The following is a 26431-nucleotide window of genomic DNA, read 5'->3' on the forward strand; positions in this document are numbered from 1 at the left end:
GCCAGTCAGAGGAACACCAGTACTATCTGATTTCACTTATATTTGGAAACTAATAAACAAAGTAAATTCACAAACAAAATGGATTCAGACTCATCTATACAGAGAACAGACTTATACCTGTCAGGGGGGTGGGAGTTTGGGGCTCTGGGTGAAAAAGATGAAGGGATTGAGCAAAAGCACAAATTCACAGACATGGACATCAGTATGGTGATTGCCAGAGGGAAAGAAGGTGAGGGTGGACAGAGTTGAATAGTTGAGAAACAGAGAGCAGGTTGACAGCAAAGCTGAAAAAATTTACTAATTGGTCCTTTACAGAGGAAGTTTGTTGACCACTAATATAAATAAAAATAAGAGTCTTATATAAAAGTTTTATTTGAGGCAGCTTTTTGTCTCCTTCTCGAATCTCTGTCTGGTTTGGCCTCCTTACCTCCACTCCAGCCTCCACCATGTCCATAAGGATGACCCAGAGGTCCTTCAAGGTGTTCACCTCTGGCCCCGGGGCCTTCAGCTGCCACTTATTTTCAAGTGGGCCCAGCATCAGCTCCTTGGCCTTTTCCTGGGTGAGCAGCAGCCCCCCGGCTTGGGCTGGGCACCAGCATGAATCTGGCTGGGGGTTTCGGTAGAGCTGGGAGCATGAGGACCATCAAAGCCATCCAAGTGAACCAGAGCCTGCTGAGTCCCCTGAAGCTGTAAGTGGACCCCAACATCCAGGCTGTGTGTAACCAGGAGAAGGAGCAGATCAAGAACCTCAACAAGAAGTTTGCTTCATTCATGGGTAAGGTGCAGAGCCTGGAGCAGCCATAAGATTCTGGAGACCAAGTGGAGTCTCCTGCAGCAGCAGAAGATGACTTGCAGTAACAAGGACAACATGTTCGAGGCCTCCTTCAACAACCTTCGGCAGCAGCTGGAAACACTGGCCCAGGAGGAACTGAGACTGGAGACAGAGTTTGGCAACATGCAGGGGCTAGTGAAGGACTTGAAGAATAAGTACGAGGATGCACCCAACAAGCACACAGAGATGAAGAATGAGTTTGTCCTCATCAGGAAGGATGTGGATGAAGCTTACATGAACAAGATAGAGCTGGAGTCCCGCCTGGAAGGGCTGACTGATGAGATCAGTTTCTATAGGCAGCTGTATGATGGGGAGATTCGTGAGCTGCAGGCCCAGATCTCTGACACGTCTGTGGTGCTGTCCTTGGACAGCAGCCACTCCCTGGACCTGGACAGCATCATTGCTGAGGTCAAGGCCCAGTATGAGGAGATCGCCAACCACAGCTGGGCTGAGGCCGAGGCCGAGGCCATCTACAAGATCAAGTATGAGGAGCTACAGACATTGGCTGGGAAGCACGGGGGATGACCTGAGTCTCACAAAGACGGAGATTTCTGAGCCTAACCAGAACATCAGCAGAATCCAGGCTGAGATCAATGACCTCAAAGGCCAGAGGGCTTCCCTAGAGGCTGCCATCAAGGATGCCGAGCAGCATGGGGAGCTGGCCATGAAGGATGCTCAGGCCAAGGTGTTTGAGCTGGAAGTCTCTCTGAGAACCGCCAAGCAGGACATGGCCCAGCAGCTGTGTGAGTACCAGGAGCTCACGAATGTCATGCTGGCCCTGGATGTGGAGATCGCCACTTACCGCAAGCTGCTGGAGAGTGAGGAGAGCCAGCTGGAGTCTGGGATGCAGAACATGAGTATCTATACCAAGACCACCATCGGCTACACAGGTGGGCTGAGCCCAGCTTACAGGAACTTCAACGACGGCCTGGGCTTCCAGGCGGGAGCTCTGGCTCCTTCAGCCGCACCAGCACCAGCCCCTCCAAGACGGTGGTTATGAAGAAGATTGAGGCCCAAGATGGGAAGCTGGTGTCTGAGTCATCTGATGTCCTGTCCAAGTGAATGACTTCTGTGGTCCCTGCTACCCTCCAAGTGGCGCTGTGCAGGGGAGCAGAGGGCACAGGAGACCCACCTGCAGCACAACCCCAGACCTCAGCTCACCCCTGGGGTGGGTGCGTTTACTGCCTGGGGCACTTCCTCTTACTCCTGCCCCCTGGGGCACTTCCTCTTACCCCTGCCCCCGACTAGAAGCCAAATCAAGTGGTTTTTTTTTTCTCCCAAAATAAAGCCTCAGCTGGCTCTACCAAAAAAAAAGTTTTATTTGATTTTGAAAAGTTATTAAACTACTATCAAAAACTATAAGCTCTGATATATTATGCCTTTGTACATTCCATAACAATGTCAACAGAAGGTGACACACGGAAGCTACAAGACTATAGCCAATCTATAGCTGAGAATTCACCTCCTCCAATGACACCATAGCTTTATTATGAAGTTCACAATCTATAGGCATTTGCAGTAGCCCACGTAGCTCTGCATAGTCATAAGGGCCCTGAAATTGCTCATGAAAAAGAGACAAAGTACAAACTGAAGTCAGTGATATTATTTATGCAACACCTCAAACAGAGGTTTTTTTCTAAAGTAGACACAGATAGATATCCATGTATTTTCATCAGAATATTGGCAGTAAAAGTATTCTTTAAACCAGGAAATAAACATTTTCATCCTAACATTTTCAACTAGTCATGAAAAAATAGACTTCTAATTTTTGAGTCTCCAAAGAACAAACCAGAAACTTTGTGGAGTATACCACTTTCTACCATATACTATCTATAATTATGTATATCTTTGTCTGATTTTGTTTTCTAGGTTGTAAGCTTCAAGTGGCAGTCTAATTCATGTTTGTATCCTATGTCATCTTCTATAGTAGCTTTCACACAGTAAAATATTCATTTAAAATTGAAGAAAAATGCAGAAAAGAAAAATCTTCATAACCATTACCAGTATTCTTCCTGAAGAAATGGATCCTAAGTAAATAGTCAAAAATTTAGATGACAATTTCTGTATAAAGATTTTAATGGCATCTTTATTTGTAATAGCAAAAGCATGGAAGTAACTCATATCAATAATAAAAGTCTTTTCTTTTTTAAAAAGAATAATTTATCCATGCCATGGAATATTATACCACTCTTAAAAATAATGTTGGTGAAAAAATTTAATAACATAAAAAAACACTCACCATAAAACGTTTAGAGAAAAAAGCAGGATTCAGAATTGCATGTTCAACCCTGACTGGTGTGGCTCATTGGGTTGGGTGTCATCGCACAAACTGAAAAGTCACGGGTTCAATTCTCAGTCAGGGCACAAGTGTGGGTTGTGGCCCGGTCCCTGGATGGAGGCATGTAAGAGGTGGATGCTCAATGAATGTCTCTCTCAAACATCAATGTTTCTCTCCCTTTTTCCCTCTCTTCCCCTCTCTATAAAAATAAATGAAATCTTTTTTTTAAAAAAAGAATATTTAGTATGATTCAAGGGAAGTCACCAAAATGTTAACAGCAGTTTTCATTGAGAGATAAGAGTATAGATAAGTAGAATTTTCTTTCTACTTTTACACATCTTCTAAACTTACTGCAATAAACGTGTTATTTTTTTAGTACAGAAAGACAAAAACATTTGGGAAATAAATGAATGCAGTGGGCAGAACCTCATCTGTGGCCAATCTGCATGAAAACGATGTAACTTATTATAGGTGAATGCCTTTATTCTGAACTGAGCAGGTCTCTCCCAGATTCCTTGGCTGTGAAGGAGAGATGTAACTCCTGTCCAAGGACAAAGAGGAGCTCTGCCAGGATGGAGCATAATGAGCAATACTGGACTGTGAATAGGATCTTGAACTTCAGAAGCTCACAATGCCTCTGCAGCCTCCCTGGTGTGGACAATTATCACCTTGCGTTTTTGCTGATCTAGAAGATAAACTTAAGAACACCATCAGTTCTTGAATAATTTGTTCAATACCTCAGGCAGTTTAATAGACACAGTCATGGGCTCTCTGTGCTTATTCTCAAACTTGTATGAGATGTATTTGGGTATGTATTACAACTATATTATCATATATTGTATTCACATGTCCTAAGTGATGGGACTGCTCTAGAGGCATCGGTATTTTCACTATGGAGCTGCAAGCACCAGAATGCCATTACTTCCACCTTCCACACCTCTTCCAGTTTTTCATGTTTGCTAGGTGGTATGCTTTTGCTCCATTGGTTGAGCTTACAGGAATATTTGGGATTCCACTGATATATGTAGTATGTGGTCAATAAATGTTGATCTACGAATGGCCACATGAGTTCCTGTAGTAACTAAATTGTTCATTAGAAAACACTGAAGTTTTAGTAGTCATATGTAAAGTTACTACCAAGAGAACAAGAACAGATTGATATCTACATATTGACATCACTGGAACTCATTGCGTTATTCCATTTCCCAGATCTGATTTCACTTTCAACGTTCTAAGGAATAATACTAAGCAATAACATATCCTTTAAATGTTATGCATATATCCTTAAAAATGTATAGAAACTATACAGGACTGTGCATGATATGTACAAGTGTGGACTTTGTTGTATTCCACATCCAATAAGAATACGCTTCTAAGAAGTATTTCTGAAAAATCTCATCTCCCCCAGCAGTCATCAGAGGTGGAAATCCAATGCTATTACAGGTAATGGCAGGCTGCCATCGTCCAGTCCAAAGAACAGCCGTGTTCCAGATAAAGCACAGCTTTAAACGACAGCCTTTGATTTAGTGTGTGCAATTAAAATCACATTATCATAATTATACCCAAATTCAAGCCAGCTTTATTTTTGCATCTGCTGGAAAGAAGTGGCATTCAAAGAAATCCTCAAAGGAGATAATTAGACTTTCAATAGGTAATATTTTCATTGGTTCAATTTTATTTTCATCTTTGTTTGATATTAAGTGTGCATACTTACCTAGGCAGGTAATTTGATGAAGCTCTTTCCACATTACATATATTTAGTAACATGACCTTTATTTTCTAATAGACTCAGTTACCCAGGATTAGGACAACTATTCATGAGACTAAAAAAAAACATGGAGTTTTAAATATATGACTTTCTGTCAATTCTACTGAAATGGCAAAACTTGAAGTCTGAATCTATACACATTTTAAGAAAAATGGTTATGCTCAGCAGCAAGCTGATGTAAAGCTTAGCAGCGTGATGTTTCTCACCTTTGTATTATGAAGAAAGTTTGTGAACGTACATTTAAAGGAAGGAGAGCTGGAATTGAGGACCAGAAGAAAATATAGCTTAGCGTCTAACTATGTAGAGGGTGGAGCAAAAGTATTATTTTCCATATGAACAACTGTAAACCTACTTTTGTTGCACCCTGTATTGAAAAACGAGATTATGAGTTACTTTAAAATTTGTATAATTCCAAGTTCATTTGAATTCACAGCTATCAATTAAAACTATTGAATAAAATTATTTGACTAAAAATTTTATTAAAGAAGTATAAATGGGCATGTCCTAAAGCTCCAAGAAAGCATGATATTTATTTATAAAATAAATGCTGGAATTTTTAAAGCAATATTGACATGATCGCTTCTCGGCCTTCTGGTTAAGATCAAGTGTAGTATCTGTTCTTACCAGTTTAAAGCAATATTGACATGAAATAAAATATATGCATATTTTGGAATTGTTACTCCAGATTATTAGAACATTTTAAAAGGCTAGTTTTTGAAAATGCTATTGCTTAATGTGAATTGCTGTTTGGTGTTTTTAGATGAATAATTTCTAAAAATTTGAACAAGTATGTAATTTAATAATTTAAAAAATGGAAGCAGTCATGACGTGAGCAGGATAATTTTCATCTTCTTTCTAATAAGGCCCAGACCACTCCATTTAATCTTGTAACGCTTCACTTCCTCCCCACCCCACCCCAGCACAATCTTTTTTTTTCCTATTCTACTTTTTTCTTTTTCCATAAAAGTTTCACTGTCTAATGTACTGTGGTATTTACATATTTATGCTTACTATTTTTTTTGTATTTTCCCTCATTGCTACATATAATACAAACTTCAAAAAGGCATGAACCTTTTTTGTTTTGTTCTCTGGTGTGTCTTAATTCCCTAGAGCTATATCTGGCACAAAATACATTTTCCTTTTTTTTTTAAGATTTTATTTATTTGTTTTTAGAGGGGAAGGGAAGGAGAAAGAGGGAGAGAAACATCAGTGTGTGGTTGCTTCCCACACACCCCCTACTGGGGACCTGGCCTGCAGCCCAGGCGTGTGCCCTGACTGGGAATCAAAACCTGTGACTGTTTGCCCACAGGCAGGTACTCAATCTACTGAGCTACAACAGCCAGGGCAAGATAGGTTTTCAATAAATATTTGTGAATTCATACATGTATAAGTGAGTGAATTAATTTCATCCATACAGGACTCCAATAGTCTAGCTAATGTGTTTTTAGAAATAATATTGGCTACCAAAGGCCAAACCCTGAAAGAATAGCTTTGACCATATGTTTGCAAGATCTTATGTATGGTGCTTCACTTAATCTTTGCAACAACCTTGTCAGGTAGTCATTTTTATCCTTATTTTTAAAATGAGACCATTGAAGTTCGGACAGGTTAAGTACCTTTCCAAAGTCTCAGAACAATTAAGTGCCAGGGCTAAAACTGCCCAAAATTCTATTCTTTTAAAAACACTTCCACTAACATAGGCTGCTTTAGAACAATTATTTCTTTAGAATTCATGCTAGTTTTTATTTCTGACTTCACTGTGAAATTCTTGAGAGCCCATATTTCTATTTTTGGATACAGGAAATATTCATTCAACCTGTTTTTGGATGAAACAGGAAATATAAAAAGATACTCACCTACTGAGGAAGGACTCCTCCCATCCTGGATCCCTCCCACCAATTCTTTGCTCTTTTGCAGATAACTATTTCTATAGGTTTCCAGTTACTTTATCAAAAATGAAGAAAAAATACCTGTTCTTTTTCTCTCCTTTCCTTACATATAGGGTGGCTTCCTATAACATGAGAGCCCAGGTTTTCAGTGTCAGTGGATTTCAATGTGATAATTCCTTTCACCTTTATTTTGAAATATGTTGATATGGATCACTTATTAATCTTGGACTAGTATCTCTTTTAAATGAGGTAAATTGTCCTGTGTCATTTGATTGACATTATTAATAATTTAAAGTATTAGAGAAAGTCAAGTTATGAAGGTATCAGTAGAGTTCTTAAATTAGTTTTACTTTAATATACACTAATTAAAATGTTTACTGCTGACATTTTTCAAAGATTTTACTTATTGCCCTGGCTGGTGTGGCTCAGTGGATTGAATGCCGGCCTGCAAAGCAAAGGATTGCCGATTCAATTCCCAGTCAGGGCACGTGCCTGGGTTGTGGGCCAGGTTCCTGGCAGGGGATACTTGAGAAGCAACCACACACTGATGTTTCTCTCCCTCTCTTTCTCCCTCCATTCCCTTTTCTAAAAATAAATATTTTTAAAAACAATAAAGATTTTTAAATTTATTATTGGAGAGAAGGGAAGAGAGAAAAAGAGAGAGAGAAACATTGTTTGGTTGCCTCTTACTCACCCGCAACTGGGGACCTGGACTGAAACGCAGACATGTGCCCTGACCAGGTATCAAACCGGCAACCTTCCGGTTCACAAGCCAATACTCAATCCACTGAGCCACAACAGCATGGCTACTGCTGGTAATTTGAAGATTTCTTCTAATGATTTTTATAATCTCTGTACAAACTTGGTACATATGTGAGAGTTTAGAAATTCTGAGTTGAAATAGCTGCACTGGAATATGGGAGTATTGCAAGGTTCAGCTTTAGTAACTCTTTGAAGTAGTAGCATTACTTCATTTATAATAATAGCATTCATTTTTCCAGATCATAAACACATTATTTTTTTTGTCTAAGCACAGAAATGGGGAAATCCATTCTGTTAAAAATAAAACCCAGACTCTGGATAGCTACATTCAGTGTTGAGGTCCTAAAGCGTCATTTCAGCATCATCTGGGGATAAGGCTGGCTTCATAGGCATGTGCACCTTTGCAGTCACACTGGGCTTCTGCTCAGGACTCCCTGCCAAGTTTAACGCTCTACTGTCGCCATCTTGAAATTTTTTTAAAAAATTATTTATTTATTTATTTATTTGAGAGATAGGGAGAGAAGGAAGAGAAGGAGACATCAATTTGTTGTTCCACTTATTTATGCATTCCTTGGTTAATTCTTTTACGTGCCCTGACTCGAGTCTGAAACCCACAACCTTGGCAAATCGGGACAACACTAACGAACTGAACTGCCCAGCCAAGGCTGAAATTAATAATTTTTGAACAAGGAGATCCACAATTTAAATTTCACTGGGCTTCATAAATTATGTAGACAGCTGTAACATTTTATTTAATAGGATGTCACTAGAAAGATGATTTATTTTTGCATTGCTTTCTACATTTAAACTATATTATAAACTGTGTTTACTTTTGACACTGGTAATATTTTTGCCAGCAAGATTTATCTTCCTTGATAGTTATATTATAAATTATTCTCAGTTTCCTCTTAATGCATTTGTCATAATTAATTCTTAAAATGTTTAAGGAGCAACTGTCAGATCATTTCATTGTACATATTAAGAATGATAGAAATATTAATTCACTTAATTTGAAGACCATTTCCCCCCTTTAGTTGGCATTTAGTGCTTACTGATATTATCACAGGTGCAGTAGGTTCTATAAACTCAATTCCAGATATTCTATAACGAAAGCTCCATGGCAAGGAACCCACTTCATCGAGTTCCTATAATATACTAGTCAATGTGTGTACAACCAAAAACTAAGGAAATCCTTTCTGTAGATCTCCGTCAATTTTGGTCTCTTACTTACCCCCAGTGGGACTGCAGAAAGCCTCCACATTGCTCTCACAACACTACAGTACAACCCAAGTCTCCTGCAAAATGTAGGGATGATATTTTCTTGACACTCCTGGAGGCTGGTCCACTTGCTTTAGCTTTTGAAGGTAAGAAACTATCAGCTTTATTGCATAAAAGAAGATCGAGGATCAAATATACTTATAGGTCCAACCTCCAAGAAAAACAGTATTTTTTAGAAAAGAAAAAGGAGAGATTCTGAGGAAAGTTTATGCTTTTACAACAGGCACGCAGGCAACTTTAGCTGGTATTATTACAGTGCCCATGGTGGATTATAATGAGGATTGCATTCGAGTTTCAATTCTTTATAACCTCATGGAAGTCCAAGTCTGCCTGGTTTTCCACCTCCCTTGTCTCTCCCTAAAAAAAACAAAACAAGTCAGAGCAGATGACTCCCAAAGCAGCCAATTTGCTACAACACATATTTGAAGAAGGAGCTGGTAAGTTAACCTTTCTCAGAGTTGTTGGACTCTGTAGTTCCTTCCTACGAAAGAGAACAAAGAAGACTTGTCTCCCCAAATAAAGCATACAAACTTCTTTCTCCTTTCACTAAAATCATGTTTCTTTCATTAAAATGTTTCCCTTCTTTAGAACAGGTATTTCTTTCATGCTGGTACATTCCTAATCTAATTCCCCTAAGGGTAGCCTTGTACCAAAATAACCTTTTAGAAAAGATTACGAGGAGGAGAGATGGTGAATGGAGATGGGCAAAGATGATACACATTCCTTAGGGATGAATGTGTAGAAATGTCAATGCAAAGCATTTAGTTTTTAGTTTAAATATGTGCTCACTTTGAATAAATATATAAATCATGTACAAAATCATAAACCTTTTTTGTCATTACAAATCAAAGTGATATACAGAAAAACTGCTCAAAATGATAAGGAGGTAACATAGATGAAATGAACAAAAGATAACCAGTTTATTTGCTGGGAACAGTTATGCATTACATCATATCCAGTTGGTAACATAAACCAAGATATAAGAATTAATATATTGGCTTCGGTTATTTTCTTAGCACTGGAGACCTTTTCCAACCGCTGAGTGCATGATCAGGTTACAGAAATGCAAGCACATACATGGATTCTCCCATGAGACATTCATTTAGGATTGTCTACAATAAAAAAAAAATGAAAAAGGACAAGCAATAATAAATTCAGGAGAATTTTTTGAATTTAAAATAAATGCATATGTCTTTGAGAACAATTTCCCTTTGAAATTTAGATTTTTAAAAATAATTAGCAACAAAAGAGTTTCTTAGGTCAGTCTTCCAGTTGTTTTCATACAATATTGGCATTATGTGGAAATGCTTCACACCATTGAACCCAGAGGCATGGTAACAGAATTGCAATTAAAGGTGGAAATACCAGTAAAATTACAGTAATCATATGGTATACAAATTGGAGTTTGCCACACATTACACAAATGTTAATCCTGAAAAGAAATACAATATCAGAATCACCTATGGTTTCTCACATATGTATAACTATGCAAATAAAACACTGAGTAGATCATAAAAATGTCATGACAAGATTTTCAAAGAATTGTTTAATTGACTAACATCAAACCATCCAGTTTAATAATTTTTTGACAATAATATTAAAAATCATTTACTTCCTCTATGCTTTGGTGCACAATCATACCATGAACCCAAACAAAATGATTCATTCTCTACCTCCACTATCACCAAATAATGACTTGTTAGCAAAATGATGACATTTTTCTTTATAGTTCTCCAACCTTTATTTTAAAAAGGCTTTTAAAAAAGAAAAAACAGTCACACCGGAATGCATCAGATTTTCTCCTTAGTGTTTTCATTAGAGAACCATAATGATCAGAGAATAATTCTGAAAGAAAAGAAGTTAAAATAAAAATGTGGTCTCAACCAATGTTGTATAGCAATTAAACACCAAATGCAGAAATGATCTGGCTCAGTAGTTTATCTAGGTTTCAGTTTAAACAGGACAAATTTTAAATAACTCCAGAGGAAAGGGATAAAAATATACTGAGGATGAGAGCCATGCATTTCAATATGGAAAGGAGACCAGATATAGGGAACAATCTCTTTACATTCCTAATGGAGAAATCACAAGAAATAAGATTTCTACACTGTTTATATCATGAATATGGGAAAGCTTACATGATGCGAAGTATCTCATGCAAACATTTTACACAGCATACTTTTATGCACTCGCACCCTTACACTAAAGGCAGTTAATTGCTGCTCTTTTTTTTGTAAGTAGATTTCTGGAAAATCCTTGCTAGAGGAACATAATTTTAATACTAAATATATTTTTCAATTATACTTTTAATAAAAAGAATGGAAGCAATGTCTAAAAGAAATCTTTCAGATGTTAAATAAGGGAATCAGGCTACCAATGAAATACATCAGGGGCAATGGCAGTTGACCAGTGGCATTTAAAAAAAGATGAATTCAGTTACAGACAGCTCATCGGGGGGCATCCTTACACACAATGGAAAAGGTCGTTCAGGAGCTAGGCTGGTCGTGTACGTCCACAGAAATTAATTCTAAGGTAAAAATTATGTCAGTATCAGCACTGATCATATGACCTGTCACAACTCCAGTTCAACAGCTTTTTGAAGAATTATGTTCCCTTTACTTAGAAACATATTCTTGTAAATTTGCAATCTTAAATACAAGGACTATTTTAAAACCACTCTGGTTTATCAACAGAAAAGTTTGTAGGACAATCTCAAAATTGTGAAGTCGATCCTAAGAGTTCCTTTGAACCTGGTCCTACTTTATAGCTACAGTATCACTGCACTTTTGGCCCCCTGGGGTGCAACCAGCAGGGCTGCTTACTGCAAACCCATCGGCTTCCCTTCATGTGTCTTTCTGAGATAGACTGTCTTTTGTCTGATTGAATGTAACAATTATACAGCAAACTTGCCCTTCTTATCACAGTAGAAAATATATTTTACTTTCTCATTTTCTTATTTTGTCATTACCACTTGAGTGCTGTAGAAGATTTTACTTAATGCAGAATATCAGGAAATGTTCAATAAGGGGGTTATTTGACCAACATTTACTGCTTGTTTGAAACAGAAGGACTATCTGCACACAAATGTTTCCAAAAGCATGGGAAAGCAAATATTGTGAATTGGAGATTCCTTTAAGAAAAGATCAAGTTTGAGAGGCATTTACTCCCTAAGGGATTGCAAACCTATTTCTAAAGTATTCCTGAGGACATGTATTTTTCTTTTTTTAGACTCTGAAAATTGAGGCTTTTTATAGTAAAATCACTACATTCTGGACAACTTTAAAGATATGTAATATAGCTGCAAGGAAAAATACCAACAATCCAGGTTTGTTTGTTTTTTTTGCCAAATATGTTGGAAAAATTAAGATTGCTATCCTACTTTCAAGGAATAAAATATTTTATGACTAAACTGAATAACTTATTTTAAAATCTGAAATAAAAAGAATCATAGGATTATGACATCCTAGAATTATAATATATTAAGATATATTGCCACTTAAGTTACTGGACAGACAACCAGTATTTAAAAAAGTTATTATGATGATTAATTTTGATAATTAATTTCCCTCTGTCAAGAATCTCTTTCCTACAGTTAATATAAATCCTTTACACTGAAGGCTTTATTTTTCTTAGTCTAGTTTTAATAATGATGTCTATAGCTGATATCTATCATTGGCTACATTTTCTTGAAGATCAATAGTGTACCACTTCCTCCTTGGGCTAAAGGATAATCTTTCTGAATAGGCCTTTTCTTAATTAATAACTTTGGTTTCTCAAAGTTATCCAAATTCGTCTCATTGAAACAGAGTTGGATGAAAGGGACCTGATGATTCATGAACTGATTAGATTAATCTGAGGGTCCTGTATGCTCCTGCGCACTCAGGCCAAAGACAATGTATTGCTCTTCTGATTTTATCTTTTAACGGAGAAAAATCCTCAGTAGGAAAGCATTTCTGCATGCTGTCCTTTTCAGTATGGTAATTGTGCTTACATTTAAAAAAATTACCTGGTCACTCCACTAACCGAGCTTGCCAGTTACCTCCCTCCCCGTGTCTGAATTAATTCGCCAGTGTTTTTGTGTTTCTGTAGTCTTTCCCCCCACATCTCTCTCCAACCAGTCTCACTGCAGTTTGTTCTTTTTAATTTTCACCAGTTCTTCAATTTTTCAATTTCCTTTTGAATACTCATGTTCTTTACAGGTACTGATTTTTTTTCATCAGTGCTATACATATTTATTCATTTTAAATGCCTATAAATAAACATGGATAAGGCTCAGTTTAAACTATGCTAAATGATGTCACAGTTTAAATACATAGAATTCTTTCTTACTGCCTAGGGACTATTTCCTAATTTTGTGCTGAAAATTACAGATTTATTTCCTAATTTCTACACCTTCTTGGCAAAGTTTTGCTAAAATGAACATTTTTATAGAATTGATATTTTCAAACAAACACTTCCCACTCTGTTAATATAAAGGAACCGAAGTAAAATTAGTATACAGGAGACTTGATAAACTTTACATTGGAAGAAACAAATGTGTTGCCTGTGACTCAACCCTTCACGGGGTCATAACTAGAGGGAAGGAGCAAAAATGCAATGCTGCGCTGTCCAGTAGAGCTACTGCTCTATAGTTACTCAGAGGCGATCCTTATTGCTAAATCCCTGCACCACCAACAAAACTGATGAGGCAACATAGGAAGATGTTCTGAGGTACTTTAAAAACGGTGTTTTTTCCCTCAGGCACAAAGTTTTTATTAAAAGCCAACTTTGCAGCTATACCACTTCTCAGGCCCAAACACAATGCTTAGAAAAGAAATAACAAAAAGAAAAAAGAAAGAGCAGGGGTATGGGGCAGCATCCTTTCATTGAACTCTACTATAATCCACACTGCCTTGCTAACACTGGTACAGGGCAGATACAACACCAATGAAATGAAGCAAGTGTTTAGGAACAGCGAGGACATGCAGGTGGGAAAGAATGGGAGGTTAGGCTGTCATGACCAAGACTTTATGAAGATTTGTTTCTTATGGTAAAGATTTCTAACTACTTCAAGTTGCATAATAAATGACACTGTTGAAAATAGCACTCATATAAGAAACTAAAAACCTCTTGGTTGCTTTGGTAATAGTGACCAGTACTTAACAGGTATGTGACTGATAAAGCTCCTGCACGTTATGACTGAGCCCCTGGCCGCCCTCTGTGATGCACCATTCCCTTACGTCCCACCCACTGCCACTCTGTGAGCTGAGTGGCCCGTACTGGATGGCTCAAACCTGGTGAGAGCCCTGTATAGTAAACTATCTTTTGTGTTAACAGTGAGGATCGTTTTTGTTTTAAAGAGAAGTTACAGATATTGTTACATGAAAAGGTCAAACCGTTATGATTTTAAATAAGTTAAGGCTACCTGACTAGACAAGGAATCAGGGCTAGGAGCAATTGTGTGGGCAGTTCTTGGTCGTTAAGGAGCCCAGGAGTGTTAGACCTTTCAGCTCAATTAGCTGTTTTCCTTGTTTGTCAGATTATGTGCAAAGTAAATTTTGCTATGAAAACAGACTGCCTTAAACCAAGTCATGAGAGTTATCCAGCAGGATTTGTGGATGAGCTAGGAACACATGTTATTTCAAGATGTATAATATGATAGTAGGCACCTGAGTGTTTGTCAAAAGTAGACAATGAGCTAAGGTTTATTACCTATTGTTTTTTTGGCAAGGAAGATTCATTATGAAAAAAACTAACAACAACAAAACACACAATTTTAATCAAAAGTTGAACACTTTCTAGGTAAATTCATTAACCAAAGGCTAACTTACATCTATCTATGGATATATTTTCCCATTTGTACTTGATACTTTTTAGCAGGAAAGACTTATAATAGGACCCTGAATTTGGGAGGAGTAAAAAAAAAATTCTGGTCATTAAATAAACACACCATGTTTTCCCTTCATGTTATTTAGCCTCCTTTAACATCATCACACACACACACACACACACACACACACACACACACACACACAGGAGCAGCACCAGTACATCTACCTGCCTGCAATTTTTTTAAAAAAATTAAAGATGCCATCAAAGTTGAATAAGTCAATGAATCATAACATAGTCTCTTTCTTAGATTTACTCAATAATGTCCAGTGAAGAATTCTAGTTAAAAAAAAATCCAGCACTTAATTAGCTACTGATTAGAAAGGTAAGTGCATAAACAATATCAGTGTAGCAGCAAAATACAGTTATTGTTAACATTCCGATGCACCTCATTTATTATTTTGTGCAAGAAAAATGACCACAGTCTGGCCAATTCCAGATTTCAAACTATAATAAAACTGAACAGAGCAAATTATGTTTATTTAAAAATAAATGAATTAAGTTTAACCTCTCTCAGAAATTATTTTTATAAACATAACTCATGTGGCAAATAAAGTACAAAATAAATATCAATGATGGAAAATACTGGAATCAACTTCTATCGCCGAATGTGACAGGTGAGGAAAGATGGTTGTACAATACATGTATTTTACACGGTCTCAGGTCTCTGTGTTATTGAGATAAAGCCAGTCATCTGAGATACATGTGTCCAGTTTCGTTTTGTTTATTATTCAACTGAACTGTAGCCATTTCATTGCAGAAGTTTATCTGTGAGTTAGAGAAACCACAAAACGTTTTATCACGCCGGAGTCTGTGCTTTGTGTTATTCTTCTTAACTTTCTTTCATCTTCCAAAGTGATGGGCATTGCTGCCATCACACCTCTAACAACCGAGAAGAAAACACCAGTTGGATCTTGGGCAGTATCCCGTGTGTGGCTACAAAACGTTCACCCCAGAGGTTCGTGCATGAGAGATGGAGACTAGGGGTGAGGAGGCTTGGAGAGACAGTGGAGAGGGGCGCACTGGGAGCTGGAATGTGGCTGCTCGTCAGGGAGAGCTGGGTCAGGACTGAAAATGAGAAACAAGCGTGTCAGCAAGAAACTCACTAATAAGGGGCCAAGCCACTTGTAAGGTTAGACAGGCATATTATTTTCACTGAAACTTAAAAAAAAAAAAACAAAACAACCAAAACAGAACCATGAACAGAAATTTTGCATGGAAAATGATTTATATTTAAAGCATGCCAAGACAACTGCGGCTTTTCAAAACCACGCACAAGAAAGGGAAAATAAAACGTGTTTGGGAAATACGTGAACTCCTCCTTGAGAATGCTTCCCCCACCCCTGCAATTTCTCTACAATCTCATTCCCCTAGGTCTCTGGATTAGTTGCAAGGTTTCTTTAGATCAGTTCTTCTCAAACCTTAATGTGTATACAAATCCCCTGGGGACCTTGGTAAAATGCAGATTCTGGTTCCATAGGTCCAGGCTACACCTCAGAATCTGCACTTCTAGCAAGGTCCTGGGGATGCAGGTGGTGTGGGACCAAGGCTACAGAGGGTTCTAACCCAGTTCTCTGGTAGATCAGATTCAGCAGGATACTCGATTTGCCATTGGAATCCTAATTTGCTCCTAGGGTCCCATCTATCTGCTTTAGGTTGGCAGTTTAAATAAAACTGAAGAGTTTTAAAACATTTCCTATTTGTTAAGTATATAATACAGAGTTCCAAAAGACCTCTGAGAGCCTCTGGTTTAAACAAACTCAGAATGCTCAGGCACATCAGTGCCATGAGAAATAATCGTGAAGAACAAGGAAGCAAAATTACTGAATTTCCTAAGGTAAAACTACAAATCACATTGGGTTCAGGCCTTTTGAAATCTAACAGGGGAATAATCCCACTATGGGGATATTTGTATTACTGAAAGAGAGTGGCATTTTTCTATAACTTTGCTTTTTCTCCTTATAGTATGAAATTCAGTACCACAGAATTCATTTCTGACAGGAGTAACATTTGAGAAAACTATTCAAGGTTTATTTTTATTATTTATTAGTTTTATATATAGATTTTAAGCTCATATTATCATTGAAGTCATTCAGAATTATCATTAAACAAATGTAATCTTTGGTACTGATTAATCTTTGGAAATTATCCTTCACGCACATCCCAGAATACCAGAATTTTGATATGACATCAAAATTATGTCAAATACTGATCTGCTTGAGGTCACTCATTCTTTCCAAAGTCTTTGCACTGCTATGAATTTAGCTTAAAAGGAGATATGCTCTTCTGTGTGGTTAGGACAACCAATGATAAAATAATTTTTCTGTATAGTTAGGACAATCAGCGATAAAAATGATTTTTCTTGTCTGTTTTAAAAGCATGGGAGGTGAACATGGAAGACCCAGAGTGTCAAGGGGCCAGAAAGCATTCACGGCAAGGCTCTTTCTCCCCACTCGTCAGACTCAAACAGCTCTGGACACACAGCAGCGGACGGACAGTCTCCTGTCTGTCCCCCACAGACCCTCACAGTCTCCTTCCATTAAATCTGCATAATGCAGAGTAAGTTTCCTTTCAGGGGAGCAAGCATGTGATTCACTGCAATGGCAAGTAGCACAAGAGGGATACAGTTTTGAGGACCCGGTGGAGCTCAATATTTTTCAGGATAATGGAAGAGAAACATTACTGCCTAACCAGCTGAAGTGCATGGTAACAGCTTAAAGACGGGTTACAGCTCAGTAGGCCCAACCTTGGCATGATGTCACCCATGATAATTAAAAATTTTGTTTTCAAAATTTTTTGAAATGGATTGAAGGGATGAAGGGATTATGAAGCACAAATTGGCAGTTACAAAACAGTCCCGAGGATGTAAAGTACAGCACAGGAAATGTAGTAAATACTATTGTGATAACTATGTGTGGTGCCAGGTGGTACCGGACTTAATCGAGAGGCAGGCGGAATTGCTTCACACCCCTGTGCTGCACATCCGACACTAATACAGTGATGTCAACCATAATAGAGAAGTATACTATTAATGTTCCCACTGTTTCAGATCACTCAGGGTGAGATGATAAATACTTGGTTTTACAGTATTACTATTCTAAGTTTGCATGAATGCAGTCAGTCGCATTGTATGTATGTGGCAGAAGCATGTTTTTGGCTTGCAAATTAAATTACTTTTTAAATGTAAATATTTGATATGTTTCAATCATTTCAACTATAGGGAGAATTCACTTTCAGTTCCGATTGCTAAATAACTTCAGGAGCTCACGCATTATCCTACCTTTACCATGTAAGACTTCATTTCATGTAGGTGAAACCATGTTGCAAATGGTAGTCCTAGGAACTATTACTGAGATATAGAAGTAAACATATCTTCAGAAAAGTTTTTTTCCTCCAAGGAAGCAAGTTCTTGGAGAAAAGTGCTAAATACCAAATATATTTGTTTGTTTAAAAACTACACCCAAGGCTGTAACACCTGGGGCATTGCTTTCATATTATGGTTTCTTTTATCCATAAACAATTTTAATAATTTAGCTCTACAACAGAATTAGTCTGTAAAAAAAGAATATCTAGAAAGTTCTATATTTCTGAATATGAGAAAATGCTCTTTTCTTCAAAACCATACACCTAGTTATCGAAATAATATGTATAAGCTGTAGGAAGTATAAAGCATATTTTCAAGCAAGAAAGAGAAGTAGGAAAACACTGATCTGAAATTACTGAACATTCTTCGCACGTTTTGCTTCCCATTAAACAAACATTCCTTTTCAATTTGGGGACAGAGAATCCATGCGGGTATTTCAGTGCTCTCTAACGTGGGCCCTCCCAGCAGAACCGAGGGAGCGAGGTGCATGGTCGTGGTCAAGACACAGGCTCAGCTACTCTCGGATGGGCGACCCTGGGCACCTCGTTTTACCTCCCCACGCCTCCCTCTCCTCATATTCGACTGGGTGCTTGCCTTGCGGGGGTTGTAGGGAATACTTGGTGTAAAAAATTTAACACCTGTGTATGGTAGTAATTCAAAGGTTGGCTATATGTTATGTTTTCTGCCCGATAAAAGTGAGAAGGGCAGTGAGGACATGCAATTCAATCCATTTGGCCATGGGCATGGGTGGGAGGGAAGTCAGTCGCCTCTCCAGCGACTTTGGAAAGGGCAGTCTTTCAAGGTCCATATGCATTTTATCACTTCTCTGTGTGGACCACCAGGAGGGGCAACGGAAGCCTGCTCTGGTTCCTGCTGTATTCATGTGGGCAGAAACTGGAAACATTTGTAATTCATTAAGCTGCTTTAAAAAAAAAAAGTAAAACATTTGTGTGGAAGTAGCAAGCAATCTAAGTTCAGCAATTTCAAAAAAATATGGAACTGGGATAGGTAACCATTTAGTCAAACTGGCTCTAAAAAAAAAGCAAGGTGAAATAAAATTAAAGATGAAAACATTCCACACTAGCCCTCTCTACTTTTTGCCCAAGCAAATTCGAGAGGTTATGAAGGAGACGGCAGATCTTCGTCTTGAGGAAGGTTAGGTACTAATCACAGTCAGCAGCAGTAACAAATATCAAGAGCATGTTATGGGCCAGGCCTATACCTCATTCTCACCCTTACTTTATAAGAGATAGAACTCAGCCAGCAGAAGTAACTTTCCAAAAATACATAACTGTATGTGTTTGAGATGGAATTCCACCCCAAGCAATCTGAGCTCAAAGCTCCTTCATCCATCCCTGAAAGCAATGGTAACTGGTGCACTGTCCTGAGCCCTGGGTCGGGGGTGCTTGGCCAAGAATGGACCACAGGTTAAAAGCCCACGTTCTTCACCACTCTACACAAATAATCCACTGAGACGGGTTTGAACATTTATAATTACATTTCCTTACATGACTGAAATTAGTCTAAGCTGGCTACTATAGACTAATGGCCTTTGCATGTTTGGGAAGAACTTTCCTGAAGTAAAAACCCAGCTGCTGGAAGCGGTGGGGGTGGCAGGCTGAGGGATCCGTCAAGAGACACGGGTGTAGTTCCTGTTGAATCATGTCCCTCTCCCTGGTAATGTGACATCTCACTTAGACAGCAGGCTGCACTACTGCCTCTGAGACCAGGTCACTGGGGCTTTGGGTGCCGCTGTTTCTGGGCAACATGGTGACCCCCCAGCACTCCAGCTGAGCCACAGCCACGGCAGCCTGCGGCTGACACTACTCCTCAGACACACGTGGAATGCGCTGAGGCCCACCCCTGTTCCAAAGAAGCCTTGCATGGTAGAAGAGGGAACAATAAGCAGATATAACAGCTGCACCAGTTTATATAAACCTGGCACCATGAGAGGGCCAAATAACTGGGGATGAAACATTATGGGAGGAGGACGAGGCCCAGATGGGCAGCTGTGTGGGAGTCACCCAGGAAGACAGCTGATGACGGAGAGGCAAAGCTTCGCTGGAGTAGAAACTATCAACAAACTCTCTAGTTGAGAGCCCAGGAAGTATGTGAACCTGCCTTTAAATGTGTTCAGTTAATCCCACATGAAGGGCTCTGTCACTGCAAATATTCTTTTTGAAATGCCAAATACAAGTTTTTCTCCACCTTTCAATTTCCATTTTTTAATGAGGGCCCTGAATGGACAGAAAACGGAAACACTTTCATGAAGTTGTCTTAGAACAGATATTAGATAGGCTTTATATCCTTCCTGTTTGCCTGAGAAATATATTCTAAGGACCAAAGACAAAGGAAAGAAGCAGCAAGCCGAACATCCTCACAATCCCAGGTTTTCTTTTCTGGAATGTAATGGAGCCCTGGAGTAATGCACATATTTACTCACACCAGGGACCTGAAGGCAGCCGTGAGTCCCCCTAGTGGCCAGGAAATTAAACTCCGCTCTTGGATTTCCACTGGGTACATCCAACCTCAAGTATCCAATGTGTGTTTGCGTCGCCCATGTTTGAAAGAAAGTGTGGCAAATGTGATTATGCATAGGCCGTTAGGGTGTGGAGAAGGTGGGCTTGGGGTCTAGGGCTCTGGCATGCAGCCGGGTGGGGACAGAAAGGACGTCTGAATTTACCTGACAGTCGGGCAGTCTTGCCTCCCGGCTAGTTGTGAGCACTGTGGCGGTACGGAGGCAGCAGGCTGCTGACAATCTACAAGAAACTGATAAATTAGACATGTATACAAAGAGACGACAGAGCATCGTGTTAGTAACTAAAGCAGTTGCCTGAGAGATTTAGTGAGGAATGTATTCACACAGAAACATCTTGATTAAGCTCCCCGCCCCATCCCAACAAATCATGCCAAGAGAAAAGACGTTTTTCTCAAATAACATATTAAAAAATTAGTGACAAAATTAGTAGTGAGATTTCTCAAGTACATTAGGACATATGTGGCCATTTGTATACATCTAAAAATAAAGGGTCTATTACTATAATGAAAACATTGTCAAGTTCTGAACTTGACCATGATGGTAGTTCCTTGCTTAGCACTTAGCTCTGCTATTTCCAAATGCAGTGTATCCACTGACTTTATTGTCAGGACACGTGGGCATATTATCAGTCCCACAGGTACACTGAGAAAAGCATGCTATACAAACTTTTCCATGATTGATGGAAGGATATCAGAGGAGAAAAGCATCTTTACAGTTTTCTGAAAAGAGATTTTTATCTACCACAAGAGAGAACTGTTAGCAGAAAACTTGGAATGTTTATTATATAGTAGATTGTAATTTGGACTGATGGAGAAAGCTAACCTGAATGGGATATCCAGTTTTGTCTTATTTTTGCCATTTTAAAGTCATGTAATACGTGTATATTAACTTGCACTAGGTTAACAAAGGGCTCACTAGTGAAAGTCCATGCTTCAGCTGATCAGTTATGTTAATCATCTCCTCCAAGAAGGACCACATGCTGGGTGTTCCAAAATTATCAAGGAATGGGCTATTTATTGGTCCCAAGCTGACCATACTAAAATCACCAGGAAGCTGGTTATAAATATGTAGATTATATTTCTGTAAAAAGATTTGGCAAAAAAGTTAAAATTTGAGTTAGACTTAGAAGTTCAATTATTCTTAAGTAATTGCAAAACCTCCTCTTGCTAACTGCTTAGACTATGTATTTGCCTAGCATACCTCTTCCCCTATGTTATATAGATAATATTTAAGCCACATGATCACAAACTCTGGATTTACAGCCTTGAATTAATGAGGCTGTATAAAAATCTATATTCCAAACCTTGTGTCTAAATATCACTTATTTCCTATTTTAACAAAACCTGACCATGTAACTCCAGAATGCCAATTTTCATGAAAATTGTTGATGCTTTTATGTAAGATACTGAAAACGCATTAAAGCCACCTGTGATGCAAAGTGGAACAGAATGTGAGGCAGGCTTGGTTGGAGCTCATTCAAGAGAACATCATTTTTGAAGGGACTCTTTCTTTATAAGGTCATCTTTGTTGGAGAGTAACTTGTTAATTATTGCCTATTAATAGGAACAAGATCTAATTCTCATTTAGTACTTCATATTCAGATTACACACTCAGTGAAACTCCTTCAAATGTAACAACTATTTCTGTTGACTGGGCTGTGGGGAATTTTTTTTTTTGAAACTCTATGTTTTCCCATTTTGCAGCTTGATTAGCTCAATGATTCCCTTTTGTAGAAACTCAGAGTCTTAAAGGATGAATTCCTTTATGCTCCTTTGATTTTTCCAATGGCTTTTTTCTACCTGATCATTTAAGAACATTTGGACTAATTTAGATAGGATTCTGATACAGCCAGGTATGTGCTGCCCTCCTATGGTGTATTTGGGTAAATGCAATGAATGCAAATGAACATGAACCCCTAGAAAAACATACAGGAATCTGATACGTCTTACACTGCAGGGCAAGTATAAATAAAGCTCTTCTATAGCAAAGTTTTAGCCTCTGTAAAATGGAAAACCCTAGAATTAGAGTAAATAGTTTAAACATTTTTCCACATCTCACTTATATTAGAGTATTTTCTTTGCCAATGCAGTCATAGATTATTCATTTGCAGTATGTTTTGTGTTGAAATTTGGAAAGCAGGTGAGCAGGACTATGTGCACCTTGATGAACTGGTTAACACAAGGTGGATGTTCCTTAAATTTGTAGTGAGTATCAGTTTTTCCTTCTTTAGAAGTGACATCATGCCTGGCTAATTATTATTATTCTTTCATTTATTATTTATAAGTACTTAGCCAAGTGTTATCCTTAAAGTATACAAAGTAAAATCCATAAATAAGATGGTGATAGATGAAAAAAGGAAATTTAAGAACAGCTGTATTGCTCCAACTCAATGATCCTCTAAATTCTTCTTCTCAGGTCTGTGGCCTCCAATCACACGCACGGCTAACCCAGCTGAGCAGCTGGTGTGCATCAGCCCATGCTTTGTAAGAGGGAAGGGGTGGGTTAGGAGACTGAGGAGATCCCTCCCAGCACTGCAATGCGAAGGGCTTTGCATGACCTTACCTGCTTGGTGTAGGAGCTGGTAAACTCACTCCTGAAGGAGCTAGGCCTCATCTCATTGCTTTGATGCTTTTTTTGCATCAAAGATGGAAATCACGTATCTTAAGGAGAAGGCACCACAGAATCCCAGCAGTCACTGCTGTTATCTGGGCCACCAAACTTCATCTCCACCATTCGACAGTCAAGTTACTAAACTCCTATTACATGTCTAGAACTAAGTTTGGAGGGGGGGTGGGTTAAAGGAAAACAGGCAAGAGGGTCCCTGGTCAATTGAGAAAAGCAAGCACATTCAATAAGCAATTAAAATAAAGTGTCATGACAATGATGATGGTGATGATGAGATGATAATGATGATGATGATGATAGCAGCTCATCAATGATGGTTTATTGACTTATTACCACGTGCCTGACACTGCTGCGGCACTGAACATGCATGCTCTCCTTTCACCTGTTTTCTCATTCCCAACTCATGGATGAGGAAAGAGGGACTTAGGTTAAGTAACTTGCCAAAGTCCACTAAGAGGTGGAGCTGAGGTGTGAATCCAGGATGGTGTGATCCAAGGGCTGAATTAAACTTACAGACACACCCCTGAGGGGTGTCCTCATACCCAGATGCTCGGGGCAAGGCCAAGCAGCAGCTCTCAGTGGCAAACACTCCCCTACGGAACGGCCTGCACCCAGCCCCTGGTTTCCTGACTTGTGGACTGATGCATTCCTACCATTTAGTGAGATCTTGTTTTCCACACCACATCTTCTTCGCTTGTGACCATAAACTCCTCCGGGTGTTACACACTTTCCCGTAAAAACTATCTCTGTCGCCTGAGTTTTCCTTCACCTAAGTTCTTACTCATAAGACACGATTTCAACTTCCCTTGTTCCCCTCCTTGCTCCCTGACCAGGTCCCCATATGTGCACAACCTTCTAAACCTGAGGCAATCAGAAGGAAATCACACGTGAATGAGATGTGATTGGCAAAGTGGAGTGGCAGAGTCTTGCCTCATCCGGGACATCCTGATTCCATGGCAAGGGCAGAAGCCTGCATGGCATGTCTACGGCAGCCACACCACAGTGCTCTTTCCCATGAGCTTGCCTTGTATACAGAGGGTGTTCTCAAGTCATGGTCCTTCCGTACTGTAGTTATGGTGCCTGGGATTCCGATGGAGTATGTCACACACTTTGAGCTTGGTGTTCATCTCTAATGAGAGTTTCACCTATCCTACCTGAAACATCTTTTAGATCCAATTTTGCCATCTAGCTTCTACTGTATTAACTTCCTCTCCATTTTATTTCTCTTTCAAATCAGAAATTGTGATAACCATGACCTTGATATCTTTATCTTTAAAGACTAGCAACTAACTAATAAGACCAGGCTAAGTATACACACAATATTTCATAAATACCAATCTATGAATTTGGATCCTCTGAAAATGTCCACTCAACCAGTTATAAATCCAAACAACTATATCATTATATAAAATTGCTCTATTTATGTATAAAATATTATAAAATATCTGGTTTGTTGTTTGCCAAAATTCAGTTACATTATACTACTACTTTCCTGGTCTTATGAGTTAGAGAATGAAGCATAAGTCATCCTTGACGAATTCATGCTGGTTTTTAGTGAGCCCTACTTTATATTGAGTGTATGAAACCCACCGATCTCTAGAAATCTGCTAAGGATCAGTGTCAAGGTTGTAGGCCTAGAGGCTGGAGAAAGTACTGTCTTTTATGTTGTATACAATTTACATTACTTCTGACACACCTAAGAATTCACCTTCTCACTCCTGTGTTCAGTTTGTCCCTGGGACCTCTTCCCCTATCTTTCGGATGGCCATGATTTTTTAGCATCTTTCCTTCAACAGAAACAGTGAGGAAAGGGACACGTGTTTTCCTCTTTTTCCTTTCTCACTTTGAAAACTGCAACTCATGAACTCAAATACTGGCAGGAAAACTGAAAACTCATGACAAAAACAACAAATGTGCCTCGTTGTGAGATAGACAGTATCTTTGATAACCTGGTGCCCCATTTCCAAGACAGTCAGGGATAGGTTTCATCATCGAATCTGCCCACTTGAATGACTGCTATTACAGAATATGACATCACTATTATTTTCAAGTAGGTACTGCTTTGGAACAAAAACCTTACCTACCATATTTTTTTCAGACTATAAGACGCACTATTATCATTTTTTTTAACCACACTTTTTGCTTCAAAAAATTTTCCCCTATTTTCCTCCTCTAAAACCTAGGTGTGTCTTATGGTGCGGAACCCAGACACACCTAGGTTTTAGAGGAGGAAAATAGGGGGGAAATTTTTGAAGTAAAAAATGTGATACAAAAGTACATCTTATAGTCTGAAAAATACGGTACTTGGGGTAAACAGTCACCATTCTTTAAGGACCTTTGAAGAAGGACAGGTGATTAACCGTAGAAAATGAGGAATGTTTAATTATGAAAGCTATTACATTAAGAATTGACAGAGACAGTTATAGATTGTTCTAAGATAATTCCATAGTTAATGATCACAGCATACAGACATTCTTTTTTATGTTCATAGGATATCCTTCTTTCCTCTTTCTGCAAACCTGGCCTTGTTCTTCCAAACTATCCCTCAGTTGAGATTTTGGCAAATACAGAAAAGGAAGAGCATGCAGAAGGAAATGTGGAAGGAAGAGGAAAGGATGAAAAATAATGGTAGCATGTACTATTTCTTAAGTGCTGTAGATATGCAAACACTAGGCTAAGCACTTTGCATGCAACAGCTCTTTCATCCTTATACAAACTCAAAGAAATAGGTTTGGTTTTTATTTTGTAAATGAGAAACTGAGGCCTAGGGAGGTTAAAGAATTTATGGATAGTCACTTTCTGTATGATTTTTACAGAGAACAAAAGCTTTTTAGTACTCAGAATATTCAGCTGAGTTTGGTTGTCTGAATGTCCATTTTACAGATTAGAACACTGAGGACCAGAAGAGTTAAGTGATATTCTGAAGGTCCATAGAGAGAGGGACAGAGTGAGAAGTTGAGCCCAGGTTTCTGACTGGCTACCCCATCCATGCCGTTTTAATAGAATGCCCCATGGAGCTTGTTATAAATTGACTATGCCCCCCTGACCCAATTCCTATGTTGAAACACTAACCCAGTACCTAAGAATATCCCCATATTTGGACACAGGGTCTTTAAAGACATAACTAAGTTAGGGTAAACCCTAATCTAATCCGACTGATGCTCTTATGATCAGAGAAGTTTTAAGACTTAGGGCACACAGAGAGACCCAGGGAGAAACTCACACAGA

At 38.7% G+C, this 26431-nt stretch overlaps 1 protein-coding gene and 2 pseudogenes across 3 annotated transcripts in view; 2 read left to right on the forward strand and 1 right to left on the reverse strand.

Moving 5' to 3' along the window:
• The first annotated feature begins 407 nt into the window (after positions 1-407).
• LOC123812873 lies at positions 408-1894 on the forward strand (annotated as a pseudogene).
• A 3559-nt stretch (positions 1895-5453) lies between these two features.
• LOC123813166 lies at positions 5454-5578 on the forward strand (annotated as a pseudogene).
• A 4125-nt stretch (positions 5579-9703) lies between these two features.
• Positions 9704-26431, reverse strand: part of BICD1 (BICD cargo adaptor 1) — a 174662-nt gene continuing 157934 nt past the window's right edge. For 2 of the 3 annotated variants that reach the window (XM_045829546.1, XM_045829545.1), the window contains 2 exons: positions 20723-20798; positions 9704-15743 (listed from right to left, as the gene is read on the reverse strand). In XM_045829546.1, the coding sequence (XP_045685502.1) occupies positions 20751-20798 (48 nt within the window). In that variant the 3' untranslated portion in view covers positions 9704-15743; positions 20723-20750. The remainder of the gene's footprint in view (positions 15744-20722; positions 20799-26431) is intronic. The other variant, XM_045829549.1, reaches the window with a different exon arrangement.

The sequence above is a fragment of the Phyllostomus hastatus genome, unplaced genomic scaffold (genome assembly GCF_019186645.2).
Source record: "Phyllostomus hastatus isolate PE091 unplaced genomic scaffold, TTU_PhHast_1.1 phas_scaffold_93, whole genome shotgun sequence".
Lineage (NCBI taxonomy): Eukaryota > Metazoa > Chordata > Mammalia > Chiroptera > Phyllostomidae > Phyllostomus > Phyllostomus hastatus.